At 41.0% G+C, this 16,707-nt stretch overlaps 1 protein-coding gene and 1 long non-coding RNA gene across 4 annotated transcripts; one reads left to right on the top strand and one right to left on the bottom strand.

The window, feature by feature from the left end:
- Positions 1-500: 500 nt before the first annotated feature.
- LOC142956140 (uncharacterized) lies at positions 501-5,414 on the bottom strand. The gene is made up of 4 exons (XR_012955992.1): positions 4,863-5,414; positions 3,913-4,167; positions 3,072-3,127; positions 501-2,880 (listed from the first exon to the last, which is right to left on the bottom strand). It is a non-coding gene; the product is annotated as an uncharacterized LOC142956140 (long non-coding RNA).
- ripk2 (receptor-interacting serine-threonine kinase 2) lies at positions 4,837-16,472 on the top strand. 3 transcript variants are annotated; one of them, XR_012955991.1, is made up of 12 exons: positions 4,837-5,393; positions 6,502-6,655; positions 7,282-7,437; positions 7,832-7,989; positions 8,680-8,729; positions 8,870-9,031; positions 9,770-9,855; positions 12,021-12,122; positions 12,609-12,708; positions 12,849-13,028; positions 13,146-13,676; positions 14,526-16,472. XR_012955991.1 is itself a non-coding variant. In XM_076097506.1 (11 exons), exons 1-11 carry the CDS (start codon positions 5,068-5,070, stop codon positions 13,526-13,528), a joined length of 1,854 nt encoding a protein of 617 aa, XP_075953621.1. In that variant the 5' UTR covers positions 4,837-5,067; the 3' UTR covers positions 13,529-16,472. The 3 variants fall into 3 exon arrangements, 2 of the variants coding, with proteins under 2 accessions (XP_075953621.1, XP_075953620.1); XM_076097506.1 differs by having other exon boundaries at positions 13,149-16,472; XM_076097505.1 differs by having other exon boundaries at positions 13,146-16,472.
- Positions 16,473-16,707: the final 235 nt, after the last annotated feature.

Raw genomic sequence — 16,707 nt, 5'->3', positions numbered from 1 at the left:
ACAAAATTGCGAGCCATGTTTTCCCCTTTTCTTCCCTTTTTCTGCGCTAGCCTGCCAGAAACCTTATTATTTGTGAATCTATCAAACTTTCCTGGCAGCAAACGTAAGCCTAACATTACTGAGCAGTCAAAAATATCTTGCATGCATCTGTAAGAAAACCTCCAGTGCCTCCAAAGCTTCAGGTTCATTGTGTGCGTTACTGATATATCGCAAATGTCTTTGAGAACATGAACTAAAGCAGGCAATAAACTGAATGATAAGAGTCCCTGAGGGGCCTTGTGTCAAAATATAAGATTTCAGCTGATATCATGCTTACATAGAACGTACTCCTAAATAAATGTATTTTTAATCAAATGATCACATTTAAAAAAAATAAAAACAGCAGTCCCAAGGAAGAATATTAATCAAGAATAGTAATGTTTGTCATTTTCTTGGGCCAAACTTCAAAATATAATGAATCTGGCATGTAACTGTGTGACTCAAAGATCGATCAACAACAACTGGATTGTGAGCAGTGATGCATGATTTATGTCCACATCAAGTCCCCTTGTTTTATTTCCCCAACATTGTTTTATTTCTCCAACATTAGAACTTTCAACCTCTGAGCTGTTGAAAGCAAAAAATAAACATTTTGAAAACCTTTCTGTCTGTACTCTTGAACTCCCTTGGACACATGTAAATGAAGTAAGTGATATGTATATATATATATATCTATATGGATGTCTTGTCTTATTGATGTTCATGTGAGATGAAACCCTGTCGAGTAATCTGTAAACAGCTGTTCCATGTTTCTTGTTCAGCTCTTTATAAATCTTGGGATTCTGACACCTTTTGGGCATCATTTTTGGGCATTATGACATACTTGTGTTTCCACTGACTGATTCCAAGTCGGCTGATTCCAAGTAGGAGATGAATTTGCCTTTTATGAAGAAATCCATAACTGTGTTCCATAATTATGGCCCTAACTTTTCCCTCATGGTCAGCTGGCAGAAAGCTGAACTTCTGATGTTCTGGCGTTGAGCGAGTGTGGGATTCACTTCACAGCAGAACATTTTTCTCCAAGGTCAACACTGGACTAAATCTAAGTGATTCTTTTATTCACACTGTTCGTGGTTTCTTCACCTACGACAGTGTCATTGTTTTCACAAGTGTGTGTATGTCAAGTCAAGTCCAACTCTGAAACTTTGTGCTTCAAGTCCTAAATAAGTGATTATCTTTCTGTGTGCTGGTCTGCACCTTTATGCTTGTGCAATTAAATTTGCTGCTTTGGGATTGATTTAAAATATTGCCTCATGCCAAGAACATGTGATTCACTGCAGAGTTTTTACAATATAATTTTTCATCTTTGGCCGTTGGGAGTTATTCCAAGTCAAAAGGCTCAAGTCAAAGTGAAGTCACGAGTCATTCTAAGTGAAAGTAGAGTTGCATCTGTCTTTATCAAAAGTCCTCAAAACACCCATTTCAACATGAGTGGATTTATGGTGGGATTGTTATTATTTATCTAAGGAGAACACAATGTATGAATAAAGATATAAAGCAGTAAGGCTCTCCGACATTCTGTATTGCTTTCAAATATTTATCCGTGCAACACACATGCATGTCATGATTTACTTGTGTGCCGTGTGTTATGGGAAGTAACCTCTTTGAATGTGCATGTGGCACCCCTTTTTACATCAATAACATCCTTTTTCATTCATTTAAGAACCCCCTTGACTTTAATAGCTCATACGTTTTTCAGCAAGATTTCTGCTCATGTTCAAAACGTTCTGCACATTCAAAACATTTCCACCATATCTGTGTTTTCTGAGATGTCGAGACCAAAGTTGTAATAATTTGAGGAAAAAGCCGTAATATTACGGGAATACGGTCGTGATTTAATGCGAATAAAGTCATAATATTTCAAGAACAAAATGACCTGCTCTATAGTGTGCTTTGCAAGCGTCTCTTCATCTGAGGTGGAAAACCGAAACTGAAAGCACTTCTGATCAGACATGAATCATATGGTGTGGCCTATATTCCACACAGATGTTAACTTCACAGCTGCTTCCCTCAGCCTTTCAGTAGGAAGCATCTTTAACAATATGTTTATTATTCTTCCTTTTTTAGATGTTGTTTATTATTTTTCATATCTTGGTTAGGCAGTGGGACTACTTTCAGCTTCCCTAGACTTTTTATTCTGACATGTTCTTTTCATTCAACTCCGTTTCATTGTACAATTTAAATAGAATGTTGTACAAATGCATTCAGTGTGCCAGCACAAGTCTCTGCCCACGTCTGTTATTTGTTCTGTGACTCAAATAGAATGAATGAAGTGAAACAAAGTGGCTCTTCAGTCCGATGTATGAATGTTATTCACATTTTGAGGGGTAAAAATCTCGGCCCAACTGTGCTCAAGGTTTAGAGAGATGTCCTTTTGTTTGAAGAGCACATGAAAGCCCTGGAGGCAAATGTCTTCCATATGCATGTGATGAGAACAGAATATCAAGTTCCCGGGATCCCTTTGATTCAGGTGCTGTGGCTTTATCCTTGGAAACTGATAACACACTGCCACCTTCTGGTCATATTTGTCTTTCCAAAGTCATAGCAACATCATTAATAACAAGGTTCATTGCTGCTGGTAGTTGACAAGGACTCTTGAAGCTCTCCGAAGAAAGTGACAGGGATCTGTGGGAGAGGAAATCATTTCAATGCAGTGTACAGTACATGTGATAATACCTCTTCTATGTCTGTGCAAAAGACACACAGAAGATTGACTTCCTTCTTCAGGGAGGTGAAGTGGTTTTCCTTCTCCTCCAGTGTCTTCTTTAAAGTGTAAACTTCTCCCTGATTTCCAAGGCATTCCCTCTGAAGATGATGGTTCCTCCAGAGTCTCACAAAAGCCTGTACAACAGACAACGGTTATCAGATTTCTTGACCTTAAGCCCTTGAGATAATATTTTTGTGAAGAAAGTGACATCGCCCTACTTTCCTCCAGACTGTCAAATGAACTAGGTGAGTCAACCAAACACAGAGAGTGTCTGACAGCTTCACTGAGGAGCACATAGATTGCCTCTCCTCCAGAAGATCCTCACCAGTTGTCTTCGAACCAGCACTTAGGAGGCAGGGCTCAACGAAAGCTGGGAAACCACTTTTTAAGTTGCAGCGAAGCAATGAAGGAATGGGTGAGAAAAACAGAAAATATAATAAGTATGGCAACACTGTCATATTAGTGAGAGTGAAAGGTCGTTTATGATGATGAAAGCACTCACACTGACAAGCGGAATGAAGATTAATGTCATGTGTATTGGATTAATTACAATGTTTGGAGGCTGCAGATTGCGTCACCCGGCAGATCTGCCCTTTCCCCACAAAGGTTCGTCTTTTCACACCACGATGCTGCATAAATAACATTTTAGAGTGACAGAGGTGCATGATTGTTTCCCACCTTGTCATTGAGACTGCAGAAGTCAGTGTTCCTTCTAAAGACCACCCAGCTGTCTCTTAAAAACCTGCCACACTGAGGCCAATGCAGGCACCAACAATGAGCTGTAATATCAGAGATCACCTGTATAGTCTCTGTAGTGAGCTGTTCTGAGTGTCTTAGCAAGTTAACACACAAATACAGTAGAACATAGAGAAACATCAAATCGGGGGTTTTAGGCATATGCTGCTGCAAAATGTATACTGACATGCTCACACATGATCATTCAATGGTAATGTGCCATCAACAAACAAGTAATGTAAACTTTGTAAAGATAGGAAGTCACATAGTGTGACATCACATATATCATCAGACAAAGTCCATGTGTTTTATATGTGTTGTTAAAATGCACATTCATCCACACAATTTTAGAAAACCCATCAGTCTGAGTTCTTTTCTTTTTTTCATTGATGGATTTATAATTAAGTATGGCCTACTTAGAAATGACAGACCTGTTAAATCCCTCTACATGCCCTCTCCTCCAGGATCTTGAAGCCCAGCAGCATTGGAGCGATGGATCTCTCTATTCCCGAGGTGCCCCTCAACCTCCAGCAGTGTGGATGACCCATCCAACATGCCTCCTGTGGGTCTCCTCCAGGAGTCATCCGGCATGGCAGCCCCAACTGCTTGTCGACACCCTCTGCTTTACAGGGGGTTTCAGATTACAAGCGGGACAAGTGTGTCCAGTTCCCCAATCCAGAAAGTTTCTATGATTGAAAATATAATCAATTATTTCTATCTGATAAAATTGTAAATAATAATGATACACACTTTAAGTTGATAACACAATAAGTTGATTGTTATGGGAAGTGTGGACAGAGCTTAGTGACATATATTTAATATAATGGTATTTGATTTATTATTATTATACGATTTTAACTATATTATACCACAAAACAAATGTGACATTTTTATAGGATTAATTTGGAACTTATGTTTGTGTTATAAATTGTCTTCTTTACTCTGTGTATGGTCTTATTACGTGAAACGCTGAATGAAACATAGGCCTATAGTTGTTTTTCTATAAAAGTAGAGATGTGGAAGGTATTACCCCTCGCAGGAAAACCCCACGTTTGGGAAATTCCAGCATGTTAAAAAAAAAAAAAAACCCTATATGAACAGTTGGGCTCAAGCACAGAGGATGCATTTAGTTCCATCGAAAGTGAAACAAAAATCTGTATTTGACGTTACAATTAATTATTAAGCTTTAAACACCTCGTCATCATATTTGGGCTTGCCCCTATCTATACTTCCCTTTGGAAAGGCTGTGTGGTCAAAGGCCCGTCAAACAATACAATAAAACCCAGATCGACTCTGTCCATCTCTCGAAACGTCACTATGACCCTGAACGCATCTCACAAAAACCCGGAAGTGTGTCGTCATTTGCAACAACAAAACCCACCTGAGTTGACAGCGGCGCTGAGCGGCTCGCTGTTGTTGTTCCTCTTTCACTCAGCCTGTGGCAGCTCGTTGGAGGCAGTCTGGCCGCATAACACGAATAAACGGACAATTTAAAGCGCGTACATTCAATTCTAGTCGTTGGGTGCTCGGCAGTTTTTTTTTTTCAACGGTAGCTTAGCTTTGCTAGCAGTCGGCGACGTTCTGGCATGCGTGTGGATGGAAGAGCTCTTCCCCATCGCGTTCACCATCAAGGTTTAGTTCTGCTTTCAGCTGCTGAGCTAGTGGAGGAGAACTCCTCAGACAGACTTCACGCAAAAGGCCCACAAACTGCCATGGAGCCGTGTGCGGCTGTGGGCTGTGTGAACATCGGCAGTCTGACCAGCACCTTGCCCGTGATCCCGTACCAGAAGTTGACAGACCTGTACTACGTGAGCAGAGGGGGCTTCGGCACCGTGTTCAAGGCGCAGCACTCGGACTGGAGGACCACCGTGGCCATCAAGTGCCTGAAGCTCGACTGTCCTGTTGGAGAAAGGTATCCTGTCTCGATGTGACCTCGTGTGACGCTGACTATTTAGGCTTCCGTTGTGTTATTAAAAGGACGTTTTACAGAGACGTAACTGTGTGGTTACAGACTGTCTAAGGTGGAAACAGAGAATCAAGTCTTCAATTAGTGTCACTTTTTAATCACATTTTAGGCTTTAATCAGATGTGTCCAGAGTGTCATAGACGTTGTTTCATTGCCTTGTCTCTTCCTGCAGCTCAGGTGAAGAAACTTGCTCGAATCCGCATATTCAAGTCTGCAGACATTTCTTGAAATAATATTTATTGTTCTTTTAGTTTGTCTTTTAATTGTGAGAGGACTGTGGCTCAATCACCGGCCTGTGTAATAGCTGTCCCCTCAAATACATCTCTAATGCCTCTCATAACTCTTTGTAGACCAAAATAGTCCACTAAATACTGGACTTTTTCAGGCTCATATTAACGTTTTAGAGATTAAAAATCTGATAACGATTTATCTAAACATAAATGAATAGCATACCATTTTTGTAAGGGTTCTTTCAATTTGGTTTCTTTAAATTTGACAAAGATATTACATGTCAGGGCTCTCTGGTAGACAAGCTATGCATTGGAGACCCTATTTCTAAGTCATATTAAATATATCTTGGTATATCTGTGCTGTAATTTCTCGTTACTTTGGCCAACATGCAGTATATGCCGATACTGATATATTGGTTTAGCTGATTAATCCGACAATCAGCTTCCAAGATTCATTCCTTTGGCATGCTTCCTGTAATCCGACATTCAGCTTCCGACATTCATTCCTTTGGCATGCTTCCTGTAATCCGACATTCAGCTTCCAAGATTCATTCCTTTGGCATGCTTCCTGTAATCCGACATTCAGCTTCCGACATTCATTCCTTTGGCATGCTTCCTGTAATCCGACATTCAGCTTCCGACATTCATTCTTTTGGCATGCTTCCTGTAATCCGACATTCAGCTTCCAAGATTCATTCCTTTGGCATGCTTCCTGTAATTATGTGTATGCCGACAACACCCCAAACGTCATCGCTGTTTTGACTTTTGTTTTATTTCTTTTTGTGAGAATAAAGACTGACTTTGTATCACTGGCTGTGTTTCAGAGAGAGGAACTGCCTGCTTAAGGAGGCCGAGGTGCTCCACAAAGCCAGGTTCAACTACATAATCCAAATCTTTGGCATCTGCAACGAGCCAGAGTTCTTCTGCATAGTCACCGAGTTCATGAGCAATGGCTCTCTGGACCTGCTGCTCCACGAGGTAGCTATATGTCACCATGTCATTTCATAAATCTAAGAGGTGCTCTTTCAAATAACTGCTGCGATTATAATCGATGGCTCAATCTTAAATGATTTAATAAGGATTAATGATTAATAAAACAACAGCTGTCCTTCGCTATGTGGCATTTCTATTCTTTTCCTCTTTCCCTCAGGAAATGAGAGCTAAAGTACAAAAAATGTTCTGTATTCAATCAAATTACACAGTCACAAATGTAGAGAACATCTAAGCTTTCCACAGTGCTTTTGTTTCCAAAATAGCTAAAGTGAAAGAGTCTCTTTGTGTTTTTTTTGGTAAGCTGCTCTGTCTCATTTATGCATCACTCGTCGTGTGTATGTATGAAATGCCATGTCAGGCATTCATGCCTGTGACTCAGCAAGCAAAAGTGGAAGTTGAAAGTATTCACAGTTTATGATGAAACTCAGAAACAAACAGGGGAAGAGAAAGAAAGGCAGACAAATATAGTTTAGGGGGAATTCCTACTTGTCTTAATGTAGTAAAATGTCTCTCCTCTCGGTTTGTGCTCTTGTCATACTCTGTTTTGTAGTCGGTCTCCCTGTGATGCCCTTATTTACATTTGAAACAGAGTCTGTGGTCTCTTCCTACAGAAGGACATGTACCCCGGGCTTGCCTGGCCTTTGCGACTGAGGATCCTCTATGAGATCGCCTTGGGGGTTAACTTCCTTCACAACATGAATCCACCCCTCTTGCATCATGACCTAAAGACACAGAACATACTGTTGGATGGCGAATTCCACGTTAAGGTGGGTCAGCAGGACTTTGGTACAGTATGAACTCGATGTGTGACAAAAGGAAACAAACATTTGAGCTTAGGTGTCACTGAGTGTGGTTGTCTGTGTGTATATGTTCAGGAAAGTCCCATGTTAACCCACAGAGACGGTAGGTAGATTCAGTAGGGTAAAAAAAATAATCACCAAATTAAACAATGACGATAATTGTCGGCAAAGTGCTGCAGCAAAAGCATGTTGTGCAAAGTGTGTTATAGTAGCTCCCACTATAATAAACAGGACAATTATCTCACAACATGGCTAATGTTCTTAGAGCCTCAATCAGTTGATAGAAAAAGCTGATCCAGTAAAAACGACATTTATCTAGAATTCTAAATGAATGCTAATGTTCTGCTCTCTCTCGGCCCAGATTGCTGACTTTGGCCTTTCAAAGTGGCGGCAGCTGTCCGTCAGTAAAGGCTCGGGGTCCAAGCCCACAGAGATGGGGGGCACAGTGATCTACATGCCCCCTGAGAAGTACGAACCATCCAAGAGCCGTCGGGCCGATGTGAAGCACGACGTGTACAGGTGAGACAGCAAAGCTCAATAACTAGTCATTAGAAATTGGTTGGACAATAGACGACAACAAGTACGGTCTCCTTTTAATCCGGGTATGTTTCAGAGTTCCATCTAAATATGTTTTATGTTCAGTTAGTCGGTGGTCAAATTATTGGGCAATAATCAATATCAATATCACTTTAAGTGTACACTATATTTATAATATTTCACTGCTTTACCTTACCTATAGACAGCCGTTAATCTGAAGCTTGTATCCATCTATGCTCTCTTCAAAACAACCAGACTTCATGGACAAAAGTAATTTTCCCTTAAAAAAACATGACGACCTCGATCGGTTAGTTTGTTTGTGATATTGTGAGACTTTGGTAAATTTGAACTAACACTTTAAAAAAACCAAAGTGTCCGTCTCTTTCTCCAAACTGGGGGCGTGCAGACCACAGTCTACTGTAGAGTAATACACGGTCGTGGATACGTAGCTTAGACAATCCCACTTTGAAGAATCCAAACTCTCGCTTTAATCTTTTGGGCAATGGGTTTCGATTGCTGCAACAGGTCAATTGGTCATTGTTCTTCCTCAAAGCAGCTTCTCTGGTTAGCTTGGCGTAAAGTCCCTTAACTCTGAAGGGGAATACCAGTCGAAGAGAATGATGTAACTCTAATTTCCCTTCACTGATTCTCTCCCGCATGTTTACATTGAAGCTATGCCATCATTATGTGGGAAGTGCTGTCCAGGCAGATTCCATTTGAAGGTAACACATTATCTACTTTCTTATCTTTTTTTTTTTTTTTTATCCAAGTTTAATGTAACTCTCTCATTCTGTCCAGTTGCTCTTCGAGTGAACTTTCACGGTGCCACCAGACTAACACTGATCTGTATTTGTGCGATCAGAGGTGACCAACCCAATGCAGATCATGTTCAGTGTGCTTCGTGGGATGCGTCCTGACACGAGTCTGGACATTCTGCCTCCTGACATCCCCAGCAGAGAAACCCTCATCAGTTTAATGACCAGCGGCTGGACCACTAACCCCGATGAACGACCTTCCTTCCTCAGTAAGCTCACACAAATAACCGATTTGCAGAAATTCCTTTCTGGCCGGAGTTAAACATTCCACCCTCTGAAAGCGTTGCACTCTGTTGAACCTGTTTTACACTTTGGGATAACAAATCCTGCTTGTCAGTGCAAAATTGTACCCTGACACAGCAGTGACTAAGAATCAGCTTCCTGTCACATTATTCCGCTGCCTTCACTGAAACATTTTCATCGACATTGTTCGTCTCTTGCACAAAACAGACAAATATAGACATTCACTACTTACTCTCATTCGTTCAGACAATAATCTTTGGCAAGTTCAAGACTAAAACTGAGTGCGTCTTATCTTCTATCTCTCATTCTTTCTCACTGACGCACACACTCCAGCTGCAGAGTCACAGCAACACAGTCACATTACATAGTGTGTTTTCCACGTCTTGATTTAACTGTACATTTGTGGTATTGAAACCACAAAACGGAGAACTGAACCTCAGTTGGTACTAAATGTTTTGATGACCATACAGCTTTCTTTCATCTGTTTATAAATGTACCAGTAACAACCAAATGTGCACTAAAATCACCAGTAAACATCGACAAGTTTCTGTCCACACCTGCAGCAAACAGAGCTGTGCGAGGCCTACGGAGAAAAACACATAGCTGGCAGTGAAACCGGTTCAAATAGTTTTGCCCTGTTGACTAGATATCCTACTGTGAGAACAAAACCGTAGAAATGTGATGTGTGTTTTGTGCCATTTCAGAGTGTCTGATTGAACTTGAGCCCATGGTGAGGACGTTTGACGAAATTGAATTCCTGGAGGCCGTGTTGGAGATCAAGAGGTCAAAGGTTAGTCATCACAGTTTTTTTTTTTTTAAGGATACCTTCCACACCTGTAGTTCAGTTCATTTCGTACGAACCGAGGGAAAACATTAGACATGGTTGCATTTTAGATCTGGTCCGGTTCCTGTTTACATTGACTTTCTACAAACGAACCAACAGGAATAAACATGACGTTATACAGACTGACGGGGAACTTGTTGATTGGACAGATGATAACAGTCAAAGGTCGTAGCTCAGTGGGTAGAGCGGGTTGTCCTTTAACCACAAGGTTGGCGGCTTGCAGCTGCAGTGCTGACAAAGCAAACCGTGTTTATCTGAGGGGGAACCGGAGGATGGGTGCTCCGCGTCCACAAAAACGGCCTCGGTTAGCGGACCGAGACCCACCTTTTCAAGAGTCTCGGTTCAATTGTTTGGTCCGCACGAGGCTTTGATCGACAGCTTTCGCATCAGCCCAAATGAACCGTACTAACCGGGGAAATGGACCTGAGCGTGTTCAACCGAACCAACCAGGTTAAGTGTGAACCCGCCTTAAGTGTTAAGAGATGAAATAAAGGGAGAGAGAGTTGGCGAACGACATGCAACAGAGGTCCGGACTTAGACTCAATCTGGGGACGCTGTCGTTGGCCATTTCTCACAGTTGTGTTTATCTGATCTGATGAACATAGAGAATGGGCACAGTAAGTGACTTTCCCTCTTTTTAAGATGCCAAACAGAATAGAGGCACCAGCATCATATCGTGGTGCTTAGAAGAACGGGCTTCATACTCCAAAGATTGTCATTTTGAATGTGCAGGAAAGTCTGAGTGCTAAAGTTAATTAGAATTGTTTCACTAATATTTTTTATTAATTAATTAATACAGAAAAAATGGCAAGTACTTGTCACAAGTTACCAGAGCCTGAAAGTGAAGTTATATATATTGATAAACTCTTTAGTGTTTCTTGGTTAATGAACAACATCTGTCAATTATTAACATTTGAATTGATTACCTGTCAGTTGCTAGACTTTGCTATTGAGCCAACTCACTCTTTCCAGGAATCAGTTTTATCTTTATCTCTCCCTTTCACTAAACACCCAACTGTTGCATGGCAATTCAGAGAGCAGCTTCAGAGGAACGTAACTGAACAGTCAACGTCGTAGCTGTGTGTAAGAGAGTGAAGCAGAACTGAAACAAAACACACACATTCTCAAAAAATACCTGTTTCTGTCACATATCAGTGATTAGTGGTTAAGTAATACTTGTCTGGGTGTTCAGAAGAACTTAGTTAGTTGCAATCTAATGCTGAATAATTGATGTCTGTAGTGAACAAGTGAACCGTCTTTGAATTGTGTGTAATTTGGGACAGTTTGAATTGTACTGTGATGAAGAGAGGATGGGTTTTTACAAGAAGAACACAAATTTTACTTCATAATTGTATCTTGATATAGCCTTCTTCTTGGTATGTGTTTATGTGTGCACGTGACTGAGACCATTGCAACCAGCTTTGACAGCGACGCTGGTATTGTTTGTGTTGTCGTGGCAGAATGTGGTCTACTACAGAACCGGTTTTGAGCACACTACCAAGTGTTTGTATTTCTGTGGATAGATTTTGCCACCGTCATAGCGCCCCAACTGTGCAAGATGTATCCATGAAACTTTCAGGTGTGTAGTTGAGATCAAAATGAATTCAAAGTACGAACATTGGCCCGATTTGGCGTCGTGGCTGGTGGGATTAGTTAGTAGTTAGTGTGGTTTATTGTGTAGTGCTACTCTGTTCGTATGTCTATATATATCATAAGACCTGTCGATCATTTTGGGACTAATAGCTAATTCTAATCTTGTAAATTGTGTTGCTACTAATGAATAGTCACTATTTATTGCTTTTTACTGAACTGGGATACACAAAAAGTAGTACTTGGTGGCTTTTATATTTTCAGATATGCATTGAGTCTGAACAATGAAAGACAGCAAAACTTCCACCATGAACTAGTGAAGTGAATATGTAACTGTGTGCATGAAAACACTTCTGCTCCATTAACTGTTTGACACAGTCTACAGTCACTTATGCTTGTTGGTAAATAAGGTGTCTTTTTCGGGTTAATAGCAGATGTGATTAATTTGACTTTGGCATGTTTGATTGAACACAATTGATTGTTTCCTGCTCACTCCCCTCTTCTTCCTTGTTCCTCCACAGAGGATGCAGAGATCCGGCTGTTGTTCAGCCCAGTCGGTGAGTGAGAAGAAGAGTGAGGATGGATCCCTGAACATGCTGAAGGACAGGCCCAGCCCCTGGCCGGTCAGTAGCTGAAATCTCTGTGCAAACATCAAGAACAAGTCTAATAATATACAGCGATACTTGGGGATCTACATATAAGCATTGTCTGTTTTTGGTATTATGTCTTCAAAGTCCCAGTGAAATGTGAGTCTTTAGCTTTTATACTGTGACGTATTCCCTCGTGAAACAAAATATTTGAGCGGTGTACAGTTACAAGAGGGATTTAAATCCGATCCTTTGCATTTGATTGGATAAGCTACAAAGTGGGTGGCCTTAAGTAGCACCATAGTGCCTGTAGAGGACTGTAGATCCACACACACCTCCCTTGTCTCTAAAAGTTACGGATTGATTGATGGATGGATGTCATGATATTATTGGTTGCATATATTGTTAAATAAGTGCACAATATGACCGTGGATGTGATCTAAAAGGGCATCTTTCATATCTTCTCGACTTTAATGTCTGTATGGAAGTGTGAATTAAGCATCATTGTTTGTTCTGCCACAGGAGAGCTCCGGCTCAGGCTCTTGTTCTTCCCAGGACACAGATATGTCTCTACCATGCGCCCTCAGCAGCAGCAGCAGCAGCAGCAACAATGCTGCACCAGGTATTTACAACAGGACTGGCATTTTATGCATTGGCCTCATTTACTGGAAACGAAGTAAAAAGCTCACAGTGCCACGCATCAGGTTTTATGTAAATATCTGTGTACTAAACAAGCATCCTCTTCTACTCTTTCTGATGCAGAGGGGCTTCCGTCGTCATTTTTAGCTCCTACACTGGAGCCTCCTGAGTCTCTGAAGGACCCCACAGGCAACAATCTGAACGGCGACGTGAATGATTTGAACATACCCATCAAGCCAGGCCTGCCTGTCCCTGAGTACGAGACACAGCTGGAGAACCTCAAGCTTCAGCCTCAGCAACAAGGTACACCAGTTAAAGCATGATGTATGAAGTGGCTGATAATGATAATACAGTTCTGGAAATTTGAATATTATTTACAACCAGAATCTGAATCACTCCTCTCTCGCTCCTCACTCGCAGCAGAATACTCTCCTCCATTGCGGCACTCCCCTCCCTCACAAGGCCCAATCGCCCAGTGGATCGCGACGCGCCGCGAGGAGATCGTCTCCCAGATGACGGAGGCCTGTCTGAACCAGTGCTTGGACGCCCTGCTGGCCCAAGACATGCTGATGCGGGAGGATTACGAGCTGGTGGTGACCCAGACCACGCGCACCGCCAAGGTCCGCCAGCTCCTGGACAACTGTCATCGGCGCTGTGAAGACTTCTGCCGCATTGTCGTCCGCAAGCTGCATGACAACAAGCAAACGGGCCTGAAGCCGTACCCGCCTGAGATTAGCTCCCCGATCCTCTCTTCCTGCGCACCGCCGTTGTCCATGTCCTACCATATGCCCAGGAACGTGTAGCAACAGTCACCGCCAAGCGAATGGAAACAATCCAGATTATAGACTGTGCCAACTTTACACTACACATAACTCTGACTGGTACCGTTTTCGGTAAGATGGTCACCACGGTTCCTGTCAGTCCTGCCCTCAAAGAGGAACCGAAGGCTGGGTGAGCAAAAAGAGTCACAAAACTAAGCTACTCCCTTAGAAGTAAATCCACTCACAAGAGATCAAATGTTTGATTCTGTGCAGTCAGAATCCAAAGATTTTGAAGGAATCAGTGATTTTATTTCTCAATGTCAATGAGGTGATTTATTTATCGTCCCTTCATTCTGAGGGGACGTATCGCAGGGTGTCGCTCCTTTAGTACGTTATGCTTTTGTCTCCAAAGCTCAGTTTCCATTAGGTGAAAGTGTGATTATTTATAGAATGCAAACATCCTCAACACACTCGGTTGATCTGAGTAAGTGACAGTAGGACTGTTGTCATGCTGGAAAACCTCCAGCCTAAATAAGGTTTATTCCTATTAAAGCAATCCTAATCTTAAAGTATGCTGTAGTCACTGGTGAACTATGTTTAGCCTCTGAGTGAAGTCAGTGAGTATGTGGCCCTCAGTGTGTTTGTATTGAAGCACATGGTCTACATTCAATCGGTAAGAAATGCATTGTCAAGTACAAGGACGACATCGGAGCCAGTGACAGCTAGCTATGTGGTTTGGGACGTTAACAGCTTTACATAACTGAAGTGTTGGAATGAGTTTGGTCACTGTGACCGTTTGACTGTATGGAACATTTTGTCCCTGCCTTTTTTCCCCCCCTCTTTTTTTCTTTTAAGTTATTCGCTGAGTCACGGAGTAAAAAGGAAGTTAAGATTGTAATACAACACTCAGAATGAGGGATGTGCGTGTGTGTGTGTGTCTGCATGTCCGTTTAGATTAAAAGTGGACCAACGTGATCTGATTTGTTTTGGTCTTCTCAGTAGTGGCCTCACCTCTCAGTATTCTTAATGTTCACTTTAGGCTCATCTGGACACAGTTCAAGTTGAACCATGAGCTTCACATGTGTTGATGCTGCTGAGCTGCTCTGCAGAAGAACTGCAACAAATGAACAGAGAAGATCAAACCTGCTTTTCTTGTCTCAACCTTTACTGCAGGGGTGGACCAAACTCTTTTGATTGTCACAGATAGTTTTCAACCAGTTATAATGCAAGAAAGTCAGTGTTTCTATACCAGGAAACCCCGTGTGCCATAGCAAATACATGTGTCAAAATAACCAACAGAACAAGCTGTTTATGTTTGACATTACAGTAGTTTATTTCTGTTCCCACAATTAAAAAAAAAAAGCATTTCTGCTCCTGAATTTAATTTCAATTCAATCAATACTTTTAAATACAGTGCATTGCCTAAGTGCCCACATACTTATTATGATATGTGTAAATCTGTATATAAATAAAGTTGAAACAGCCAAATATTGGTTTCTGTTCATGGCCCGAGTGCCCACTTCAAAGATTACAATGCAACTGTAAAAGTAAGATGTAACAAACGGAGCAGACAGAGATGGTAGAATAATGGTTTCTCTGCCCAGAGGTTAAGACTAGGATGTGCAGTTTATTAGAAATATGCTAAAGTCATATTCCAGTTTGTTTTTAAAACATCACCACAGCCCACTTCTAAAGTTGGTTTAGTAGTTTGGCCACCCCGGCTGTAGTTTACCTGCTGAGCAGTCTGTGCAGTCACTGCTCAGTTCATCACTCAACTTTCTCTGCAGTAGCTGTGCTTCCCCATCTGATCAAAACGGTAGTAACTCCTGTTACTTGTATACAATTATCTCTCTTTTTCTCCTGTACATAGATCAATAACATTCAGCAAGTCTTAATCCTGTTAAATGCAAGAAAATACACACATTTATATCAAGGCAGTAGTTTGTATGTATACATAATGCTGAGTAAGAGTTTTGTCTTTACTTCACTCACACTCACAGTATATATGTTCTTTGTGCCAGAAAGAAACAAGTTATTTCTGTTTCCATGACACACTTTGAACCTTCAGTCTTCCTAATCACCATGTTTATGTATGTGTATTTAATACGACTATACCATTTACTATTAATTCATTTAACAATTATTTTCTCGATAATCGTTTGGTCTATAAAATGGTAAAAAGTTCTGTTTATAGTTTTCCAAAGCCCAATATCTTCAGATTTTCCCTTCATACAAATGTTTCTTGTAGTGTGCATATATGCCTCTCATTACGGGCCTTACTGTCTTCATCACTGCCTTCACTTATCCCTTAACTCCAAACGTTATCATAGTTGACAGTGTTGTAGCTGTGTCCTTTACCGTCTGTATAGCCTCCAGTTCAACAGAGCGTGACCTCTTTGTGGTTCCCCATCAGTCGGTCCATAGACAGTTGAAGTTCCATAAAGAACTTAAATAACACGGTGGGAAATGAGCCACGGCAGGTTATTCTTATTAAGAAACCGCGTTACAAGAAATCGCACACAATTATATTATATCATTTAAAAGAGAACAGGAAGGCCAAGCCAGGCCGACACGTTTCCATCGCGGTGGGCCTTGTGTTCGATAACTGCCTCATATTCTGCTTTTGGCAACGTGCAAAAGCCTTTCACACATATCAAGAAACGCTGAGTAGAAATGCTACAAATTTGATATCTTAAAATGTAACATATTTTGTACTGTCGAGGATAGTTTCATCTCTTTTCTATATATTTTCATTTGTGATCACTTGTTTAAAACTCATGCATTATTTTCGTCAAGTGATGATTTGTAATTCGTAGAATCGCCTTCTGCAAAATACATAAATGTATAATTTAGTGCCCATGTCATTATCAGATCAAACAAGAGTATGATGTGTTACAGAATGTGCAGTTGATCTGTAGCTGTGGTTTCAATCTAGGATTTTTCATATTGTATCAAACTCTTCATTAAAATGAATACTCTGTTTTTACTTCTGCCTGCTGTCTTATTTATAAATTTTTTTTTTTTTTATGTAACATTAATTCAATGGGAAAGTGTACTCTATTTTTACAGTTGGCTCATATAATGTTCCCGTCTATATAGAGCTGCTATAAGGATACCAAGAGGGTTTATGTATAGCCATAGATTACTGGCGTCCGGGTTGATGCAGCTGCTAAATGTCACTGAAAGAGACGCATGATGACCAAAAAGCAACCTCAAAAAGG

The sequence above is a fragment of the Anarhichas minor genome, unplaced genomic scaffold (genome assembly GCF_050575085.1).
Source record: "Anarhichas minor isolate MPS153535 unplaced genomic scaffold, ASM5057508v1 ptg000024l, whole genome shotgun sequence".
NCBI lineage: Eukaryota > Metazoa > Chordata > Actinopteri > Perciformes > Anarhichadidae > Anarhichas > Anarhichas minor.
The sequence above is the reverse complement of the archived record's forward strand: the minus strand, read 5'-3'. Positions and strand labels throughout refer to the sequence as shown.

Coding starts and splice junctions, on each gene's coding strand:
- ripk2 (XM_076097505.1), top strand. CDS start 5,068: ATGCGTGTGGATGGAAGAGCTCTTCCCCATCGCGTTCACCATCAAGGT. Junction 7,438..7,831: donor ATGGCGAATTCCACGTTAAG/GTGGGTCAGCAG, acceptor CTCTCGGCCCAG/ATTGCTGACTTTGGCCTTTC. Junction 12,123..12,608: donor ACAGGCCCAGCCCCTGGCCG/GTCAGTAGCTGA, acceptor GTTCTGCCACAG/GAGAGCTCCGGCTCAGGCTC.